The following is a 16,364-nucleotide window of genomic DNA, read 5'->3' on the forward strand; positions in this document are numbered from 1 at the left end:
AGGAAAGCATAGAAATAACTTTTCAATGCTTTCCTATGGGGAGACATAATGCGCATGCACGGCATTGCCGCCCATGCGCATTAGGTCTCCTCGGCCGGTGGGCGGGATCAGTCTCGCCCACCGGCCGACGCAATGGACAGGAGGAGCTTCGCGGTGCAGGAGACAGCGGCGAGGGACATCGCCGCTGCCTCAGGTAGGTGACTGAAGGGATTTTCACCCCTTCAGTAACCGGGGATTGGGGGGTGGGAGGGAGAGGGACCCTCCAGTGCCAGGGAAACGGATCGTTTTCCTGGCACTGGAGTTTCCCTTTAAAATGTCATGTAGAACAAAAAAAATAAATCTTATTTTCTTCAATTTTTTTCATATTAAGTTATGTTTCATAGCTAAATATTTGATGTTAAATGAAAGCCCTGTTTCCCCTGAATAAAATGATATATAATAAGGGTGGGTGCATTTAATATGAAAGAGGTGAATTACAGTTGGACAGACATATAGCGCAAACGTGTACATTTGGCTCAGTCCTTAAGGGGTTAATTGAATTTATTGTATAAATAAGAAGTACATACACTTCTTAACATTTGTTTATAGTAGATAGTCTTAAAGACACAGAGCACCTTATTTTGTTTTTCATATATATATATATATATACACATGCACTTGAATATGCATACTAATCTCTCTTTTTAAAAGTCAGTATTAAAATTTAATATGTATTTCATTTTCTTTAGAATGAGGGATGCATTACTCTTCAGTTTGGAAACACAAATGATAGTGGGAAAGTTACAGGTAAACACTGTACAAACTACTGTGTCCAATAGATAATGAAATTATTGTACAAGGCATCATATAGGATTTAAAGAAACAGTCTATGCAACATAACTGTTATATCTTATTGTAGTGTTGTGGTAAAACACGGTGTACTTTTTTTTTTTTTTTTTAAACTACTTTCCCGTTTGTAAAAAGTTTGACTATTTTGATTGGGAGCAAGCCAGAGCACTCCAGGCACCACAACCACTACATCTGTAATAATTATTGTGAAGTATGTTCCCTAGAAAACATAGAGGGCCTTTCTACCCCATAATACCCCTTTAACCTAGAAGTCTTGGTGAAAGAGGCACTGCCAATAGTGATTTAAAAATAATAATTTTTAAACCTTATTGATAACTACACATTAACTTCTAGTTATTATGTTTTTTTTTCAACAAAGTTCACTAGTTTCATTTAAATACTTTGCACAAGTGGCATGTCATATAGATTATATAACCCGACCCATGCAATACTGTACACAGAGTACATGTGCACATATGGCACTATTGGAAAAAATGCCTAGTATGCATAGGTTTATACAGAATGTCTCCATAGATGCCATGAGCATACCTGAAGCATCATCAGGTGACGTGCTTCAAAAGTAAGTTCCTTATTTACCTCTGCTGCTTTTATTTTTGTTAACCCCATCAAATGCTACAGTGGTATTTTTCTGGGAAAGTGAACAAGGAGGTGACAAGTAACTGCTATTTTTGTGACAATTCTGATTTGAGTAATTATTTTCACAACTTTCCACAGGTTATAACATTTGATCATAAACCCAAAAATTGCATACTTCCCAAATATCTAGTTGGACATATCATTCCTAACATACTACTCCCTATTTACTACAAGGGCCTTTTGGCAAACCCAACACCAGCTCCTATCTAGTTTCAATTGTAGGTCAACTTGTTCCACCATTCGCTACTGCCATTTGCCTCCAAGATCCTTGAGAGAAGTGTGTATGCGAGATTGACAGACTTCCTCGAATCCAACTCTCTGCTTGACCCGCATCAGTCTGGAGTCCACGCTCATCACTCTGTTTAAACAGCTGTGATCAAAGTATTCATAGATTTAATCACTGCTAAATCTATCTATCCTAATTCTCCTTCATCTTTCTGTTGCCTTTGAAACTGTTGATCATCAACAAGCTTCTTCTCATTCTCTGTAATCTCTGTCTATTGGATGCTCTCTCCTGGTGCTCCTCCTACCTCTCCAAGCGCTTTTTCAGTGTTAATTTCTCTGGCTCTGCTTCTTATCTCCAACCCCTCTCTGTTGGCGTTCTGTACTTGGTCCCCTACTGTTCTCTACCTATACTCCCTTTGTAAACTCATCAGCTCCTTTGGCTTCCATTATCATTTATATGCAGATGACACACAAATCTACCTATCCTCTCCTGATCTCTCTCCGCCCATATTGACTTGTGCCTCTGACTGCCTCTCCACAATTTCCAACTGGATGGCTGCTCACTTCCTTAAACTCAAACTGTCAAAAACAGAACTTAAAAAATTAAAAAAACTAAATCTGTTTAGTTTGGAAAAACGGCGCCTGAGAGGGGATAGGATAACATTATACAAATATATTCGGGGCCAGTACAAACCTTTATCTGGAAATCTATTCATAAACAGGGCTGTACATAGGATACGAGGTCACACATTTAGGCTGGAAGAAAGGAGATTTCATCTAAGGCAAAGACAAGGTTTTTTTTTACAGTAAGAGCAATAAGGATATGGAATTCTCTGCCTGAAGAGGTGGTTTTGTCAGAGTCATTACAGATGTTTAAACTGAAATTGGATAAATACTTGCAAAAACATAACATACAGGGATATAGTTTCTAATTAGTGGGGTAATAGCTGCTTGATCCAAGGAGACATCTGACTGCTATTTTGTGGTCAAGAAGGAATTTTTTCCTAGTTTGTGGCAAAATTGGAAGTGCTTCAGACTAGGTTTTTTGCCTTCTTTTGGATAAACAGCAAAAACATATGTGAGGAAGGCTGAACTTGATGGACGCAAGTCTCTTTTCAGCTATGTAACTTCTGGTCTTTCTTCCCTGAAGTGTTGCTACTCCCGTGTCTGTCTCTCTCCAGGTCAACGGTGCTACCATCACCTCTACCTCGCAGGCTCGCTGCCTAGGTGTTTTCTTTGACTCCGACCTCTCCTTCACCCCTCATGTCCAGCTTCCATCTCAAAAACATTGCTCGCATCCGCCCTTATTTAACACCAGACGCAGCTAAGAAGTTGGTCCATGCCGTTGTTCTTTCCTGCCTTGACTACTGCAATCCCCTTCTCACTGTTCTTACGTGTTCCCAGATTGCACCGCTGCAATCTATAATGAATGCGGTGGCAAGGCTCATTTTCCTGTCCGTCTGTCAGTCCCTACATTGGCTCCCAGTTAGATATAGGGCTAAATTTAAGATTCTGGTGCTTGCTTACTAGTCCCTACATAATGCTGCTCCTACCTACCTTCCTCTCCAATACACAAATATGTCCCGTCAAGGTCCCTGTGTTCTGCAAAAGACCTATGCCTATCCTGTGTCCGTACTCCCACATCTGATGCTCGCCTTCAAGACTTCTCCAGGACTGCACCTCTTCTGTGGAAGTCCTTTCCCTTCTTTGTTAGTCTAAGAGATCCACATATTGTGTTTCAATCTCTTACCTATTTATTTACTTTAATCTGAAGGCTATATATTGATACCACTCTTTTTTTTATGGAAAATTCATAGAGGAACTGTTGTTTAGAACTCAGAGGGAATGTTATGGAGTTACACAGCCAAGTGGATTTTGACGCCTCTACTCTAAAGGTAGACAAAAGGAAACTTGCATACCTGCTTATTTTCAGTAATCTGTTAGGTCACCCTACAGAGTCAGAGGATGTTGCAAAAGAAAAAAAAAACTATCCAAAACATTGAAGAAAACAAACAATATATTGCTTAGTCACACTAACGTACACATTTACCAAATTGTAATGTCTTTTAAAAATGACTGGTTATTTCATTCCTCAGATATAGAACATATTGAAGATGAAATCAAAGACAATTGTGGCAATCAGACTGATATGTCTGCTGACAATATGTCCCAGTGGCATAATCCCACAAAAAACAATACTGGCCCGAGTTGTCCTGTGGAACGAAAAGATGTTGAAAAGGTAACCTTTAATTTTTTTTTTTTTATTCTTTATTTTTGCACTGATAGATATGCAGCATTTTGAAGAAAGAAGCTTAAGCAGAAGTCAGGTCACAGAAAAAATATCATGTATTTACAGAAAATAAGACAATTTGTTAGTGCATTGAACGTTTCATACCATAGCTTTTGACCTGCATGCATTCCATCAGCGTTTTACATTTTAGTGACTTATAACATAGTAACAGAAGAACATAAACATGAAATGAGAGAAAATACAATAATGTATGATGTAATGCAATGATGCATCTAGGCTGTGGGGCGTGCATTTTTCCTCCCTCCGGCCTCCTCTCGTCGGGGCTCCATTGCGGGCGTGAGCCGTGACCCTAACTGGCCACCCCCCGAGGGACCCCGGGCGACGGAGTGCCTGGACTCCCCAGAACTCTCTAAACGCTAACCATGCTTCTCCAACCCGCGGCACTGGGCCCTCCCAGCCCGTGTAGTTTCTCACGTGTCGTTCGTTCCACCCCTCACTACCGTCCTAGACCATATATTGTTCCGACAGGTTCCACACCTTTTAAAAGGTTTTGAGTGTGTGTCGTACCTGTGCCATCCGTTTGTCCATTACATAGTTATGTTTTATTTTGGCTACAACTAGAGACAGTGGGGGAAACTCTGGACTCAACCATTTCGGAGCTAAGGCTCGTCTGGCAGCCAGATAGACCATGTTAAGTAGTTTCTGTTCATATCTGTTGAAACCCTCGGTAGGTCTGAAAGAAGGCGGGCCCAGGGGTCGAGTGTGAGGTTCCTCTGTAAGATCAGGGAGCATTGCCACCATGTATGTAACTCCCTCTCTCCCTGCACATCCTCCAGCATGTATCTGTGGGGCTTATCTTCATATGATATTGTTTGACCAGGGTGGTGTTCATCAGGATAAGGGTCTTATACGCTTGCTCTTGGAACATTACACAGATGGAGGATTGTGCGCTTGCTTCCCAAATATCCTCCCACTTTACCCCCTCCTGTTGTTCCCCCAGATCAGCCTCCCATTGGTCAGTGTATCGCAGTTTCCCCCATTCGTTGGATTCTGTGCTAATATGACTATAGAGCAGCGATATCAGTCCCTTCGGTGCCCTTTTAATCGGTCATAAGCAACTATCTTGCTGTCTACGTACAGGTGTATGTACCTCTGGAGACCTATGCGTTCAGTTCCCTTAAAGTCCCGTACGTTTAGTCCTGGGGGGGAACGCCCTGTTCTGGAGGACTGAGGTCAAAGGGGAAGGTAGCTTGCCAAGGTGATACTTGCAGGCGGTCAAGTCCCATATCCTGACTGAATTTAGTATTGCCCGGCATGTTGTCTTAAGAAATGTCCTGCTGGTTTTAGATACCCATATAAAAAATTGGGGAAGGTCTGCTCCCAGTAGTAGTGATTCAATATCTACCCAACATTTCTGCTCACGGGGTGAATGCCAAGTATGTTTATCTTTACAGTTTGCCGTCTTCCGATCTATGAGATCGGTTTATCCGTCAACCGCTCCAGGTACCAGATCAGGGTGTTAAACAGCGGTGGATAGATTTATCGATATAGCTGTGTGTGGTCAACGTTAGCCGTAATTCTAGATATTGGAGTGTATCTCTGGATATGTGCAGGTGAAATTTGGTGTGGATCTGTGCAGTGTCCTTTGCCGAGAGGTTGAACGGTAGCGCCATAGATTTTGTCTACCTTGTATTCTGATACTCTACTATATAGTTCTAGGAGCTCTGTCAGAGTATTGGTTCCATAAGGGTCAGCAGGACGTCATCCGCATATGCGGAGACCTTGAACTGCATGCCCGTTATAGTTACCCTTTTTATGTGTGGATGTCGCCTTATCGCCTGGAGCAGCAGCTCCAGTGAGTGCAAACAGCACGAGAGACAATGGCATCCATGTCTTGCTTCGTTGTATAAGGGGAATGAGGCATACTGTGCACCCGTGATGATGGTCTGTCCTCGTATGCTCGAGTATAGGGCTCGTATCGCTCTGGTGTATTTCTCCGGAAAGCCCCATGTTGTAAGAAGGCAAAACAGATACGGCCACTTCACCTTATCGAAGGCCTTCAAAACAATAAGGATTAATGGCAAAGGAACGGGTGTGGCAACAAAAATCAAGCATATTATTATTATTATGTTATTTATATAGCGCCATCACATTCTGCAGCGCTTTACAATGGGTGGACGAACAGACATGTAGTTGTAACCAGACAAGTTGGACACACAGCAACAGAGTGGTTGAGGGCCCTGCTCAATGAGCTTACATGAGGGAGTGGGGTAAAATGACACAAAAAGTAAGGATAGTATTAGACTAGGGACAGTTGCAGAAGAGGAATCAGTTGGGAGCTATTAACAGTTTAATTCATACGCTTTTATGAAGAAGTCGGTTTTCAACGATTTTTTTGAAGGAGTGGAGACTGGGTGAGCATCTAATGGAGGAGGGAAGAGTTCCACAGGAACGGTGCAGCCCTCGAGAAATCTTGAAGGTGAGCATCAGAGGTGGGAGTACAGACAGAAGATAGACGTAAGTATTCAGCAGATCGTAAGGGCCTAGACGGGACATACTTGTGTATAAGGGAGGATAGATAGGTGGGAGTAGCATTATGTAGGGATTTGAAAGAAAGAACCAAAATTTTTAATTGAGCTCTATATTTTATAGGAAGACAATGTAGGGACTGACAGAAGGGTGAGGCATGGAAGGGGCGGGCAGACAGGAAGATGAGCCTCACCGCCGCATTCATTATGGACTGTAACGGCGCAAGTTGGGAGCACGTAAGACCAATGAGAAGCGGATTACAGTAGTCAAGGCGAGAAAGGACAGTGGAATGGACCAACACCTTAGTCACATCTGGCGTTAAGTAGGGGTGGATGCGCGCAATGTTTTTGAGATGGAAGCGGCAGGATTTGGTGATAGACTGAACATGAGGCTTGAAGGAGAGGTCGGAGTCGAAGAGAACACCTAGGCAGCGAGCCTGCGTGGTGGAGCTGATGGTAGCACCGTTGACTTGGAGGGAGACAGGCACAGGAGTAACGACACTGGAGGGAGGAAAGACCAGAATTTCAGTTTTGGTCAAGTTTAGTTTAAGGAAGTGGGCAGCCATCCAGTTAGAAATAGCAGAGAGGCAGTCAGAGACACTAGTCAAGAGGACGGGGAGAGATCAGGAGAGGACTGGTAGATTTGCATGTCATCTGCATAGAAATTATTTTGGAAGCCAAAGGAGCTAATGAGTTTACCAAGGGAGGCAGTATAGATGGAGAACAGTAGGGGACCAAGGACTGAACCTTGGGGGACACCAACAGAGAGGAGTTGGGGAGAAGAAGCAGAGCCAGAGAAAATAACACTGAAACAGCGCTGGGAGAGGTAGGAGGAGCACCAGGCGAGAGCAATATCTTGTAGACCGATATTGCGGAGGATGAGAAGAAGCTGTTGATGATCAACATATCCAAGAGACTGGGAATTTCAGGAAGGGAATACAGGAATCAACCCAGAAAACCCTGCATAAAGAAAACCAGACATAGAATAGAAAACCAGACAAATCAAGAAAACTAAACAAGAATTGTAAAAATAGTACTGGATACCAGAAGGCATTGTCAGAAATAATCCGCAGCCAGGAACAGAATGTGACACCAGTGACTTTACTCTATAGACAATGCCTTTTTTCCTACAGCTGAACACTAGTGATGGCTCGGGGAATTGAGGATTATTCTAGCCTCGATGAGGGAATAATCTAAATTGTATTAAAGACAGGAGGCGAATATTTGCTTTACCTTCTTTACTGAAAACCTCCAGCAGCAAGGAAACCGATAACATAACTTTTCAGAACAGCCCATCAGAACAAAACAACAACAGTATAAAACTACTTAGGCAGACCCTCCCACTTCCTCTTTCTTTGAGGTCGAGCAGGAGAGCATGAAGACCAAAAAAATCAAACTGTAACAGGCACACTTAGATGAGAAACGGTTATAACCAGAATAAATCCAGATAAGGAAAAAGATTAATTGTGAAAGTAAACTGCCAAAGCAGAATTTCACACCATAAACATTAGTACATCAGCGAATAAATAATTAGTACCATACATCATTAGTACATCATGAGAAAAAAATGCACACAGACAACCAAAACCGTAGCACATAAAATGTTTATATTAATCAAACTTGAGACCATACATCAAAAAGAATACAAGAATACCCCCAATTCACACGATAGCAAAAAAGCAATTTTAGGGAGGGAAACAAGGGGGGTGAAATATTCGCCTCCTGGCTTTAATAATAAAATTTAGATTATTTCCTCACCGAGGCTAGAATAATCCCTAATTTTAATGCAAGGCAGGAGGAGTCATATTTGCAATTTAACGCCCATATATAAAGACAGAAGAAACACGAGATCGCGGATGGAAGAAAAAAGTACGGAAAGTCAATTCACTAGACCAATCCGCTATGCTGAGAATATCCGCAAGAGATTCACCGGCTTCTAGAGCTTCTGAAGCTGCAGCATCCCGAACGGAATGAGCCCCAAAGGAACTCTCCATGCCAGCCGATGAAAGAAGCCATTGAATCCAACGAGCATTCGTAGGTGCAGAAACCGCCCTAAACGGTCGAACGTAGGAAATCAATAACTGCCCATGGGCAGAAGGCCAAAAGGCCGAAGTCACGGACAGATACGTCCGTAGACAACACGCCTTATAGAGACGAGGTCTATCTGGAAAGTAGGGATACGACACAGACGACAAATTAGATTTTGTTCTGCGTGAAATAGAAACAGACACCCCCCTCTGGAGAAAAGGAGAAAGATTCTACATCAAAAGCACAAACATCAGAAACGTGTCGAAAAGACACAAGACATAACAGTAGAGCTAGCTTAGCAGAAAGCTGGCGTAGAGCTAAGTCCCCATTATCTGGCCATTCCTCAAGGAAGTGAAACACAAGCGAAACATCCCAATATGAGGAATAGTGAGAAGTAGGCCGCCTCAAAAGGCGCACACCTCGTAACAGTCTGCAGATTGAGGTGTCCTTACCAACGCCAGAACCTTGAGAAGGCACATGAGCCGTCGAGATAGCCAATAAGAAAACATTAATAGTCCTATATGACTTACCCTGAGAAATCAATTCGGCCAGGAAGTCCAGTACGGCAGTGATAGGGGCCGTAATGGGATCCAAACGTCTCTACAGACTCCAGCCATGCCAGGATCGCCAGGCGTGCAGATATGATCGTCTGATGCCAGACGCCAAAGAGTCCCAGAGTAACTCTCTAGCCATTGCCAATAGGCCTGACAAATCCAAGGAACCCCAGAAACTGATGACCCTCTAATACCGAATGTGGATTCCCCGCTTGATCCCGCAGGAGATACTTGGAGATAGGTAGAAGTAGTGGGTCTTCGTACGATAATTCTAGCAGTAGAGGGAACCACGGCTGACTCCTCCAAAGTGGCGTGATCAGGATAAGCGACTCCTTCAGAAACTCGATCCGTTGCAATGCCCAGAGAATCATGGAGAAAGATGGAAAAGCATACGCCCCTGAAAGAGGCCATTCCTGGAGGAATGCCTCCTCTGCTTCGCTGAGGGGATCCGGAAGCCAACTGAAGAAGAAAACCGTATGGTGATGGGCTCTGGATGCGGACAGAGCCAGGTAGACGGGACCTCGATGGGAGTCCAGCATCTGAAACCCCTGGAGGATGTAGTTACCAAATGCTGGCATCTCTTCAGTGTCGAGAAAAAAACAGTCTGCCATCAGTTTGTCCCGCTCTCAAAGGTATTCCGTCACAAGCGATATGTCCTTGTCCAGCCAATACTGATAGAGATAACTTGTCAGATCCGACAGCAGTTTGGAATGGATCCCCGCAACCGATTTATGTAGCAGACAGCTGAGACATTGTCCATGCGTCGAAACCGCAAGCAATGACTCATCCCTTTGGTGAAACCCTGATTTTTGAACGACCCCGCAAACCGTTCCAGACAGGTGATGAAATGTCTTCCTGTCGCCACACCATCGCAAGCGGCTCCCCAGCCCAGACAAGTGTTGTCCTATTTCACAACAAAATCCGGCTGGGATGCAAATATCACCTTGCCGTTCCAGACCTCCATGTGTTGAAGCCAGCAATGGAGCGTTGTTGTCCATACATAGCGGCCACGGATCGGAGGCCCGTATCAGAGATTCGATGAAATCGATCTGGAATCCAGATACAGTCAGAGAACCCACAGATCTCCAGTGATGGCTTTCCACTGAGGAAAAAGTGAGATGTAGAAATGGAAACGTGATGGTTCAATTCCTTCATAAAGAGCAGATTATCCCGGGCTGAGCGTCATGAAGGTGGTGAACACTGGGTCAAAATCAGGGGTAAGGGCCACCTTATCTGGCAGTGTTGGACAGTGCATTCAGCCCAAAGTTTTGCCCGGATCTCCTTGTCCAAAGGGCAGCGAAGCCAATAACAGAGAAATTCCCTGATGTGGGAGCCCATTCTGCAGAGCAAGGATGTATGCGAAGACGTGGATCGAAGAGCGGGTGACTCGATGGGTCCAACATGTCTCCTAGGGTGTCAGCGGTAGCAGCAGGAGCTCTCAGCACACCAGTGAGAGGGGAGGTCAGGATAGTCTCTTTCATGTAGCTTAAGGGAAGTTCAAGGACCCACTTGAGCCTTTCAATTGAAATACATTCGACATTCCAGCTCACTTCCACTTTAGTGGGCCTTACCAGTGACAGCGCCATGACCCATCCAAGGTCTTGCGCGCAAAGCCCGTGTCCGCAGAGCGGAGGGAGTCACCTGAGTCGGGTACCCAAGCCCCAGAGGTGCCGAGTGTGGGTCCCGCCGGGGCAGGATGGACGTCCCTGTGCATGGCAGCAAGGTGCTTTAGGCAGCGCGTCCACTAGTGAGGCTTGTAGCCAGACTTGTAGGCCCTCAGGTGCATGGAAGCCAGCTACGGCAGCCATGACTGATGACACCGAAACCAAAGTAGCACCCGGGCAAGGCCGGCTGGGGGTCTCTCAGCGTGCAAGAGGGAGTCACCCATCAAGCACAAGCATATCATGTAAAACAAGCCATATAAGGGAGGGGGTCACCCTCAGGGTCAGTATCATAGGACTTAACCGTACAGTCATTGCGAGGGGGTCAGGCATAACGAAAAGAATATTTTTGGATTTTCGGATAGTGACTCTTGTGACTCCAGTGAGGCCCACAAGTATATAGTGAGGCCCACAAGTATAGTGGATACGGCGTACCAGTAGTATAACGGGGGGTCACCCCTTGATATGACTAGGCCAGTACAGTGTATCAGCGTACCAATAGCATGAAAGTATAAAAGGGGTGTCACCCCATATATGACTAGGCCAGAGGCCTTCCTCCACTGAGGAGTATCATAGCCTGAAAACCAAAACATGCTTACATTTAAATAAGATATAATAAAGACATAAAGGTGGGATATATCATTGATGCATTTAACATTTAAGACATGATGCGGAGGCTGTTATAACAGACTACCTACTCTTATCATTTACCTAAGGAAGAAAACGTCCAACCGTTCAATTCTTGGTTTGAAATTTATATATTATGAATTGGATCATAAAGTATGTAAACACATGTGAAATTATATGTACTTGCTTTATTCCTAAAGTACACTTGACCTCAAAGGTGAGAACAGGGAGGGGGGAGGCTGGCAACATAGCCAGCAGCAGTAGGGGCGGTGGGGAGGACCAGACCGCACAAAGCACAAACGGGACACACGGATCTGAAAAAATGGCAACCGTGGCTCCAAGAAAACTGCCATTGAGGCCGCGAAATCAAGCGCGGCCTACCTCGCAATTATCGCGGAGGTCTGCGGCCATGCCTTGAGTGGTACAAAGGCTGCTCGCAAGCCATGGATGAGCAGCTGAATGCCGTAGGACATAGCTGGGTAGCGGGGGAGGCGAGTGGCAGTACCCTGGAGGTGCCACGGGCGTGCACAGTGCAAGGGCCAGCCAGGAGGGGTCCCCAGGGAAAGCCCCAGGAATGCAGGCAGCCCAAACAGAACCAGACCCCAAAGCATTACAGGAGGGTCCACAATATCCCAGCACATAGCAATATGCATAACAGTGACTATACAAATACGAACCAACAATAAAAGCATTAAATACAAATAAAATAAGGTACGGTACCATGTCTCTGGAATCTACATCATTGAATACAATATTGAAAATCACCTATACTCCATTATCTTTTGCAAAATCTTCCATGTAAATGTAAAAGACTTCATCATCTACTTCAGACAAGACAATCAAGGACAAGCATTGAAAATGAATAGGAGAAACAAAAATATTGTTCCACTTTGCATCTTTTTTGTATGGGTTCTTTATGTTGCCTGCCATGTTCGATGATTGACAGGGAGCTAAGATGAATGTGTTGCAGAATAAAGAGGTGTAGATTTCTTGGTTTCATGTTCACAACTCACAAATACATAGTTCTTAAATATAGGATTAAGTAAACATAATATTAAAAATCCTGGAAAATGACAGTTTACCTTTTATAATTTATACAGAACTGTTGTAGAACTTGGGTTCGATTGCTTGGCTCCCAAACTAAATATCTACACATATTTTTTTACTTATATTGCTTATTTGCTTGTTCCAGTATTAAATATAAATATATATATTTTATTTGCAGAATGCAATATATGAATTGGATCTTGGGTGTGTTGGTAAAATTGATAAACTAGTACTCAGAAAGCAAAGGTAAGTTGTTAATACATTAATTTTGTTAAAATTAACTCATTCAGATTTTTGGACTTTTAAAGAACTATATCAGGGATAGGCAACCTTTGGAACTCCAGTTGTTGTGGACTACATGCCCCATGATGCTCTTACACCCATAATGCTGGCAAAGCATCATGGGAGGTGTAGTGCAAAACATCTGGAGTGCCGAAGGTTGCCTATGCCTGAACTATATATTGATTAACTCTGTACTAATTTTTATGAATAGCAAAATTTAACATTGCATTCTAGTTACATTGAGACCTGGTTGTCAACCGGTGGTATATGTACCCTTGCGGTAAGTATAACATGGTTAAAAGTATGTAGAGAGATCGCTTCTCAATCCCTCGATGAGTATGCCTTGCAAGTATATATTTTTAGATAATTACATATGCATATTTTAATATATATACAATGCCTGATTATAAGAGTTTAATGAAATCATCAATTTAGACATGCATACAAAAATTAGTAGATGCTAGTATTAACTGCAAGTGCTTAAGTAGTTTAACAGTTAAATTGATAACACATGCCCCAGCACATGCATCTGCTGAAGCTCTTAGTTTATCTCCAGCGCTCAAGGCAACAATTCCTCTAACAGGAGGAGAAGGGAGGCCATTTGGATGGGCACCCAAGGCCCACCATTGTTGTTAAGTGTTTGAAAATTAACATCTTAAAGTGACACAGCTCTCAAAGACTCCAGAACCAAAAAAATTCTGATTGACATAACGTCTTTTTTTGACGGTATAGATTCCTTTTAATAAATTAGCCGCATATTTTAGCTGAAAATAACCTTAAAGCAGCTCATTCACCTTCCAAGGTCTTTGCATAATTTGCAAAGGCATGTGATAGTGATATCAGCGCATGGGTTTGGGAGGCCTGAGTTTACAACATTGGTATGTTATACTAACTGCTGTTGTCCCCCGTAGGAGCTGACATCTTTACTCTAAATTTCCTGGCACATCATCTGCCAGGGGCCCACCTCAGTGCTGTACTCTTGTGCAGGTCTATGAAGAATTGGGTTGAACTGCATTCTTTATGAGCATTTCATGAAGATTGTTCTGACAAAACCCCATATTTCTGTGTCCCAGTTATTTTTTCCCTGGATTCGGTAGACTAATCTACCGAACACCGACCATCTCCCTGGCTCATTTAAGTTCAAAGAAATCACAAACTTAAGTGGCCGCTGTTCGTACAACCGAGCAACGTGTGTGCTGGAAAATTGCAGCCATCTTGTCTCCTGAAAGCCGGCAGCGGTATCTGGGTCGTCGAGCGGTAAAGTGGACACTTGACCCCGTGAACACCGGTAATTTGGTACGAACGCTTGCTTCTTTTCACGACAAGCCAGGAGAGCACTGTTCGGTAGGATTTTTCGCACGAACAAGGCAAACAATCGCTACCCATGAGGCAGGGAAACTATTTGACTTTTTTTTACCCGGTGGTGATCCAGCTGTGTTCATGGGATCTGTGCGCTATTTGGATATGTTGGGTGCTCAGATCCAGGCTATCTGGGGATATAATATTTGTGCGGGTTTCTATATGTATGTGTTTGCCACTAGTTTTCTCTGTGTGATTGCTCCAGGAGTAGAGACCTGTGTGTGGCCATAGTAGATGCATTGATAGTGCTTTGGAACTTCCACTTGATTTATTTGTTCCTTCCAATACCATTGCTACCATGGGTGGTGGTCAGGATTTGTCATGATTATGCCCCAATGCTTTTGGTTGCTTGTGCATGGCCTTGCAGAACTTGGTATGCAACTTTGAGTAGAGATAAATGTTGTAAACTGTTCTTCTTCAAAGTCCCTTTTTGTCTTCCAGATATTGACTCTATATGTAATGTATGATCTTGTGATCAACAGATTTTTCAGGTAAGAACATTGTGCCCGTGCTTCAGACCCTCAATGCCTGTAACCAGTCTCATTTGCCACAAGGAGAGGTGTCCTTCTCTTGGGTACTGCTGGAAGTATTTTAACCCCTTAAGGACGCATGCCGGATCTATTCCGTCATGATTCCTTTTTATTTCAGAAGTTGTGTCCTTAAGGGGTTAAGCTTCCTTGCAATTTGGAATATCTTAAGGATAGCTTGGATAAGGATAAGGCCACAGTTTCTTCAATAGTGAGTCTTTGGATTTTGCAATGCTCATCTACCATAAGATGAAGTTGTGGCTGGATGTCCAGACCTATTTGCAGGCTCTGGACAACAAGCATGTGGTGTGCCCAACAAGCTTGTGGTACAGCCTAATACTACTCTTTTAACTCTGAATTTTTACTCTGAAGTTCTGCTTATTTGTACCTCTTGAATCAATGAATTTATTGGTTTTGCAATTATAATGACAGATGTTTTTTTTGGCAATTTCCTTTGCCGACAGGATTTCTGAACTTTCTTCTTTTTTATGTTGCACCCCTCTAGTGTATATTTCTAAGGACCATGCAGTCCTGAGGACTGATATCAAAATTTCTCCTAAACAAGGGTTAGCTGCCTTATTTCCAGTCCTGACGTTAATTGTTTCAGGTTACGTGGATTAACTTTCACTTCCCAGCTATGCTGAAACCCAGTGCTCGATTATCGAGTCTCCCTGGTTTGCTTTACACGTTTAATAATAACATTCCATTTCAGACTCTGTCTTGTTCTCAAAGTGAACTGTGTGGTGCCTCTTGGCTTCTGACCCTGGCTTTGGGGGTCTGACTATGACTTCAGGTCATGCCTTCATGTTTTTTTTTTTTTTTGACATTCTTTATTTTTGGTAGTCCGTAGTTTAACATATAAGCATAAAGTGACTTTTCCAAGTGGATACATGGCAGTATTCAAATACAAGGGTAGCATGGAAAGTCAGAGTACTCCAATTTTTTTTTTATTTTTTATTAATATGAAACGAATAAAAACTTAGCATAAGTGGGACGAGCTAGATATTTTCATGCACTGAATAAGCATAGAATAGATTATAGTACCACCTCAGGTGGCCCCTGTGTTATGAAGAAGGCCGCCATTGCAGTCAGGCCCTGCCCCCTGACTTCGTCCCCGATACTACTTTGGTAGTCTGCAAGAAGGTCTACTGATTATGTGTGTGTGTGTGTGTGTGTGTGTGTGCGTATATGTATGTATGTATGTATATATGTGTATATATATATATGTGTGTGTGTGTATATATATATATATATATATATATATATATATATATATACAGTTGCAAGAAAAAGTATGTGAACCCTTTGGAATGATATGGATTTCTGCACAAACTGGTCATGAAATGTGATCTGATCATCATCTAAGTCACAACAATAGACAATCACAGTCTGCTTAAACTAATAACACACAAAGACTGAAATGTTGCCATGTTTTTATTGAACACACGATGTAAACATTCACAGTGCAGGTGGAAAAAGTATGTGAACCCTTGGATTTAATAACTGGTTGAACTTCCTTTGGCAGCTATAACTTCAACCAAACATTTCCTGTAGTTGCAGATCAGACGTGCACAACGGTCAGGAGTAATTCTTGACCATTCCTCTTTACAGAACTGTTTCAGTTCAGCAATATTCTTGGGATGTCTGGTGTGAATCGCTTTCTTGAGGTCATGCCACAGCATCTCAATCGGGTTGAGGTCAGGACTCTGACTGGGCCACTTCAGAAGGCGTATTTTCTTCTGTTTAAGCCATTCGGTTGTTGATTTACTTCTATGCTTTGGGTCATTGTC

At 43.0% G+C, this 16,364-nt stretch overlaps 1 protein-coding gene across 1 annotated transcript in view; it reads left to right on the forward strand.

Moving 5' to 3' along the window:
* FAM178B (family with sequence similarity 178 member B) overlaps nt 1-16,364 on the forward strand; it is a 958,733-nt gene that overhangs the window by 65,158 nt on the left and 877,211 nt on the right. Inside the window, exons 2-3 of the mRNA XM_063445563.1 lie at nt 3,807-3,949; nt 12,585-12,652. Of these exons, the coding sequence (XP_063301633.1) occupies nt 3,860-3,949; nt 12,585-12,652 (158 nt within the window). The 5' untranslated portion in view covers nt 3,807-3,859. The remainder of the gene's footprint in view (nt 1-3,806; nt 3,950-12,584; nt 12,653-16,364) is intronic.

This window comes from Pelobates fuscus, chromosome 3 (assembly GCF_036172605.1).
Source record: "Pelobates fuscus isolate aPelFus1 chromosome 3, aPelFus1.pri, whole genome shotgun sequence".
Lineage (NCBI taxonomy): Eukaryota > Metazoa > Chordata > Amphibia > Anura > Pelobatidae > Pelobates > Pelobates fuscus.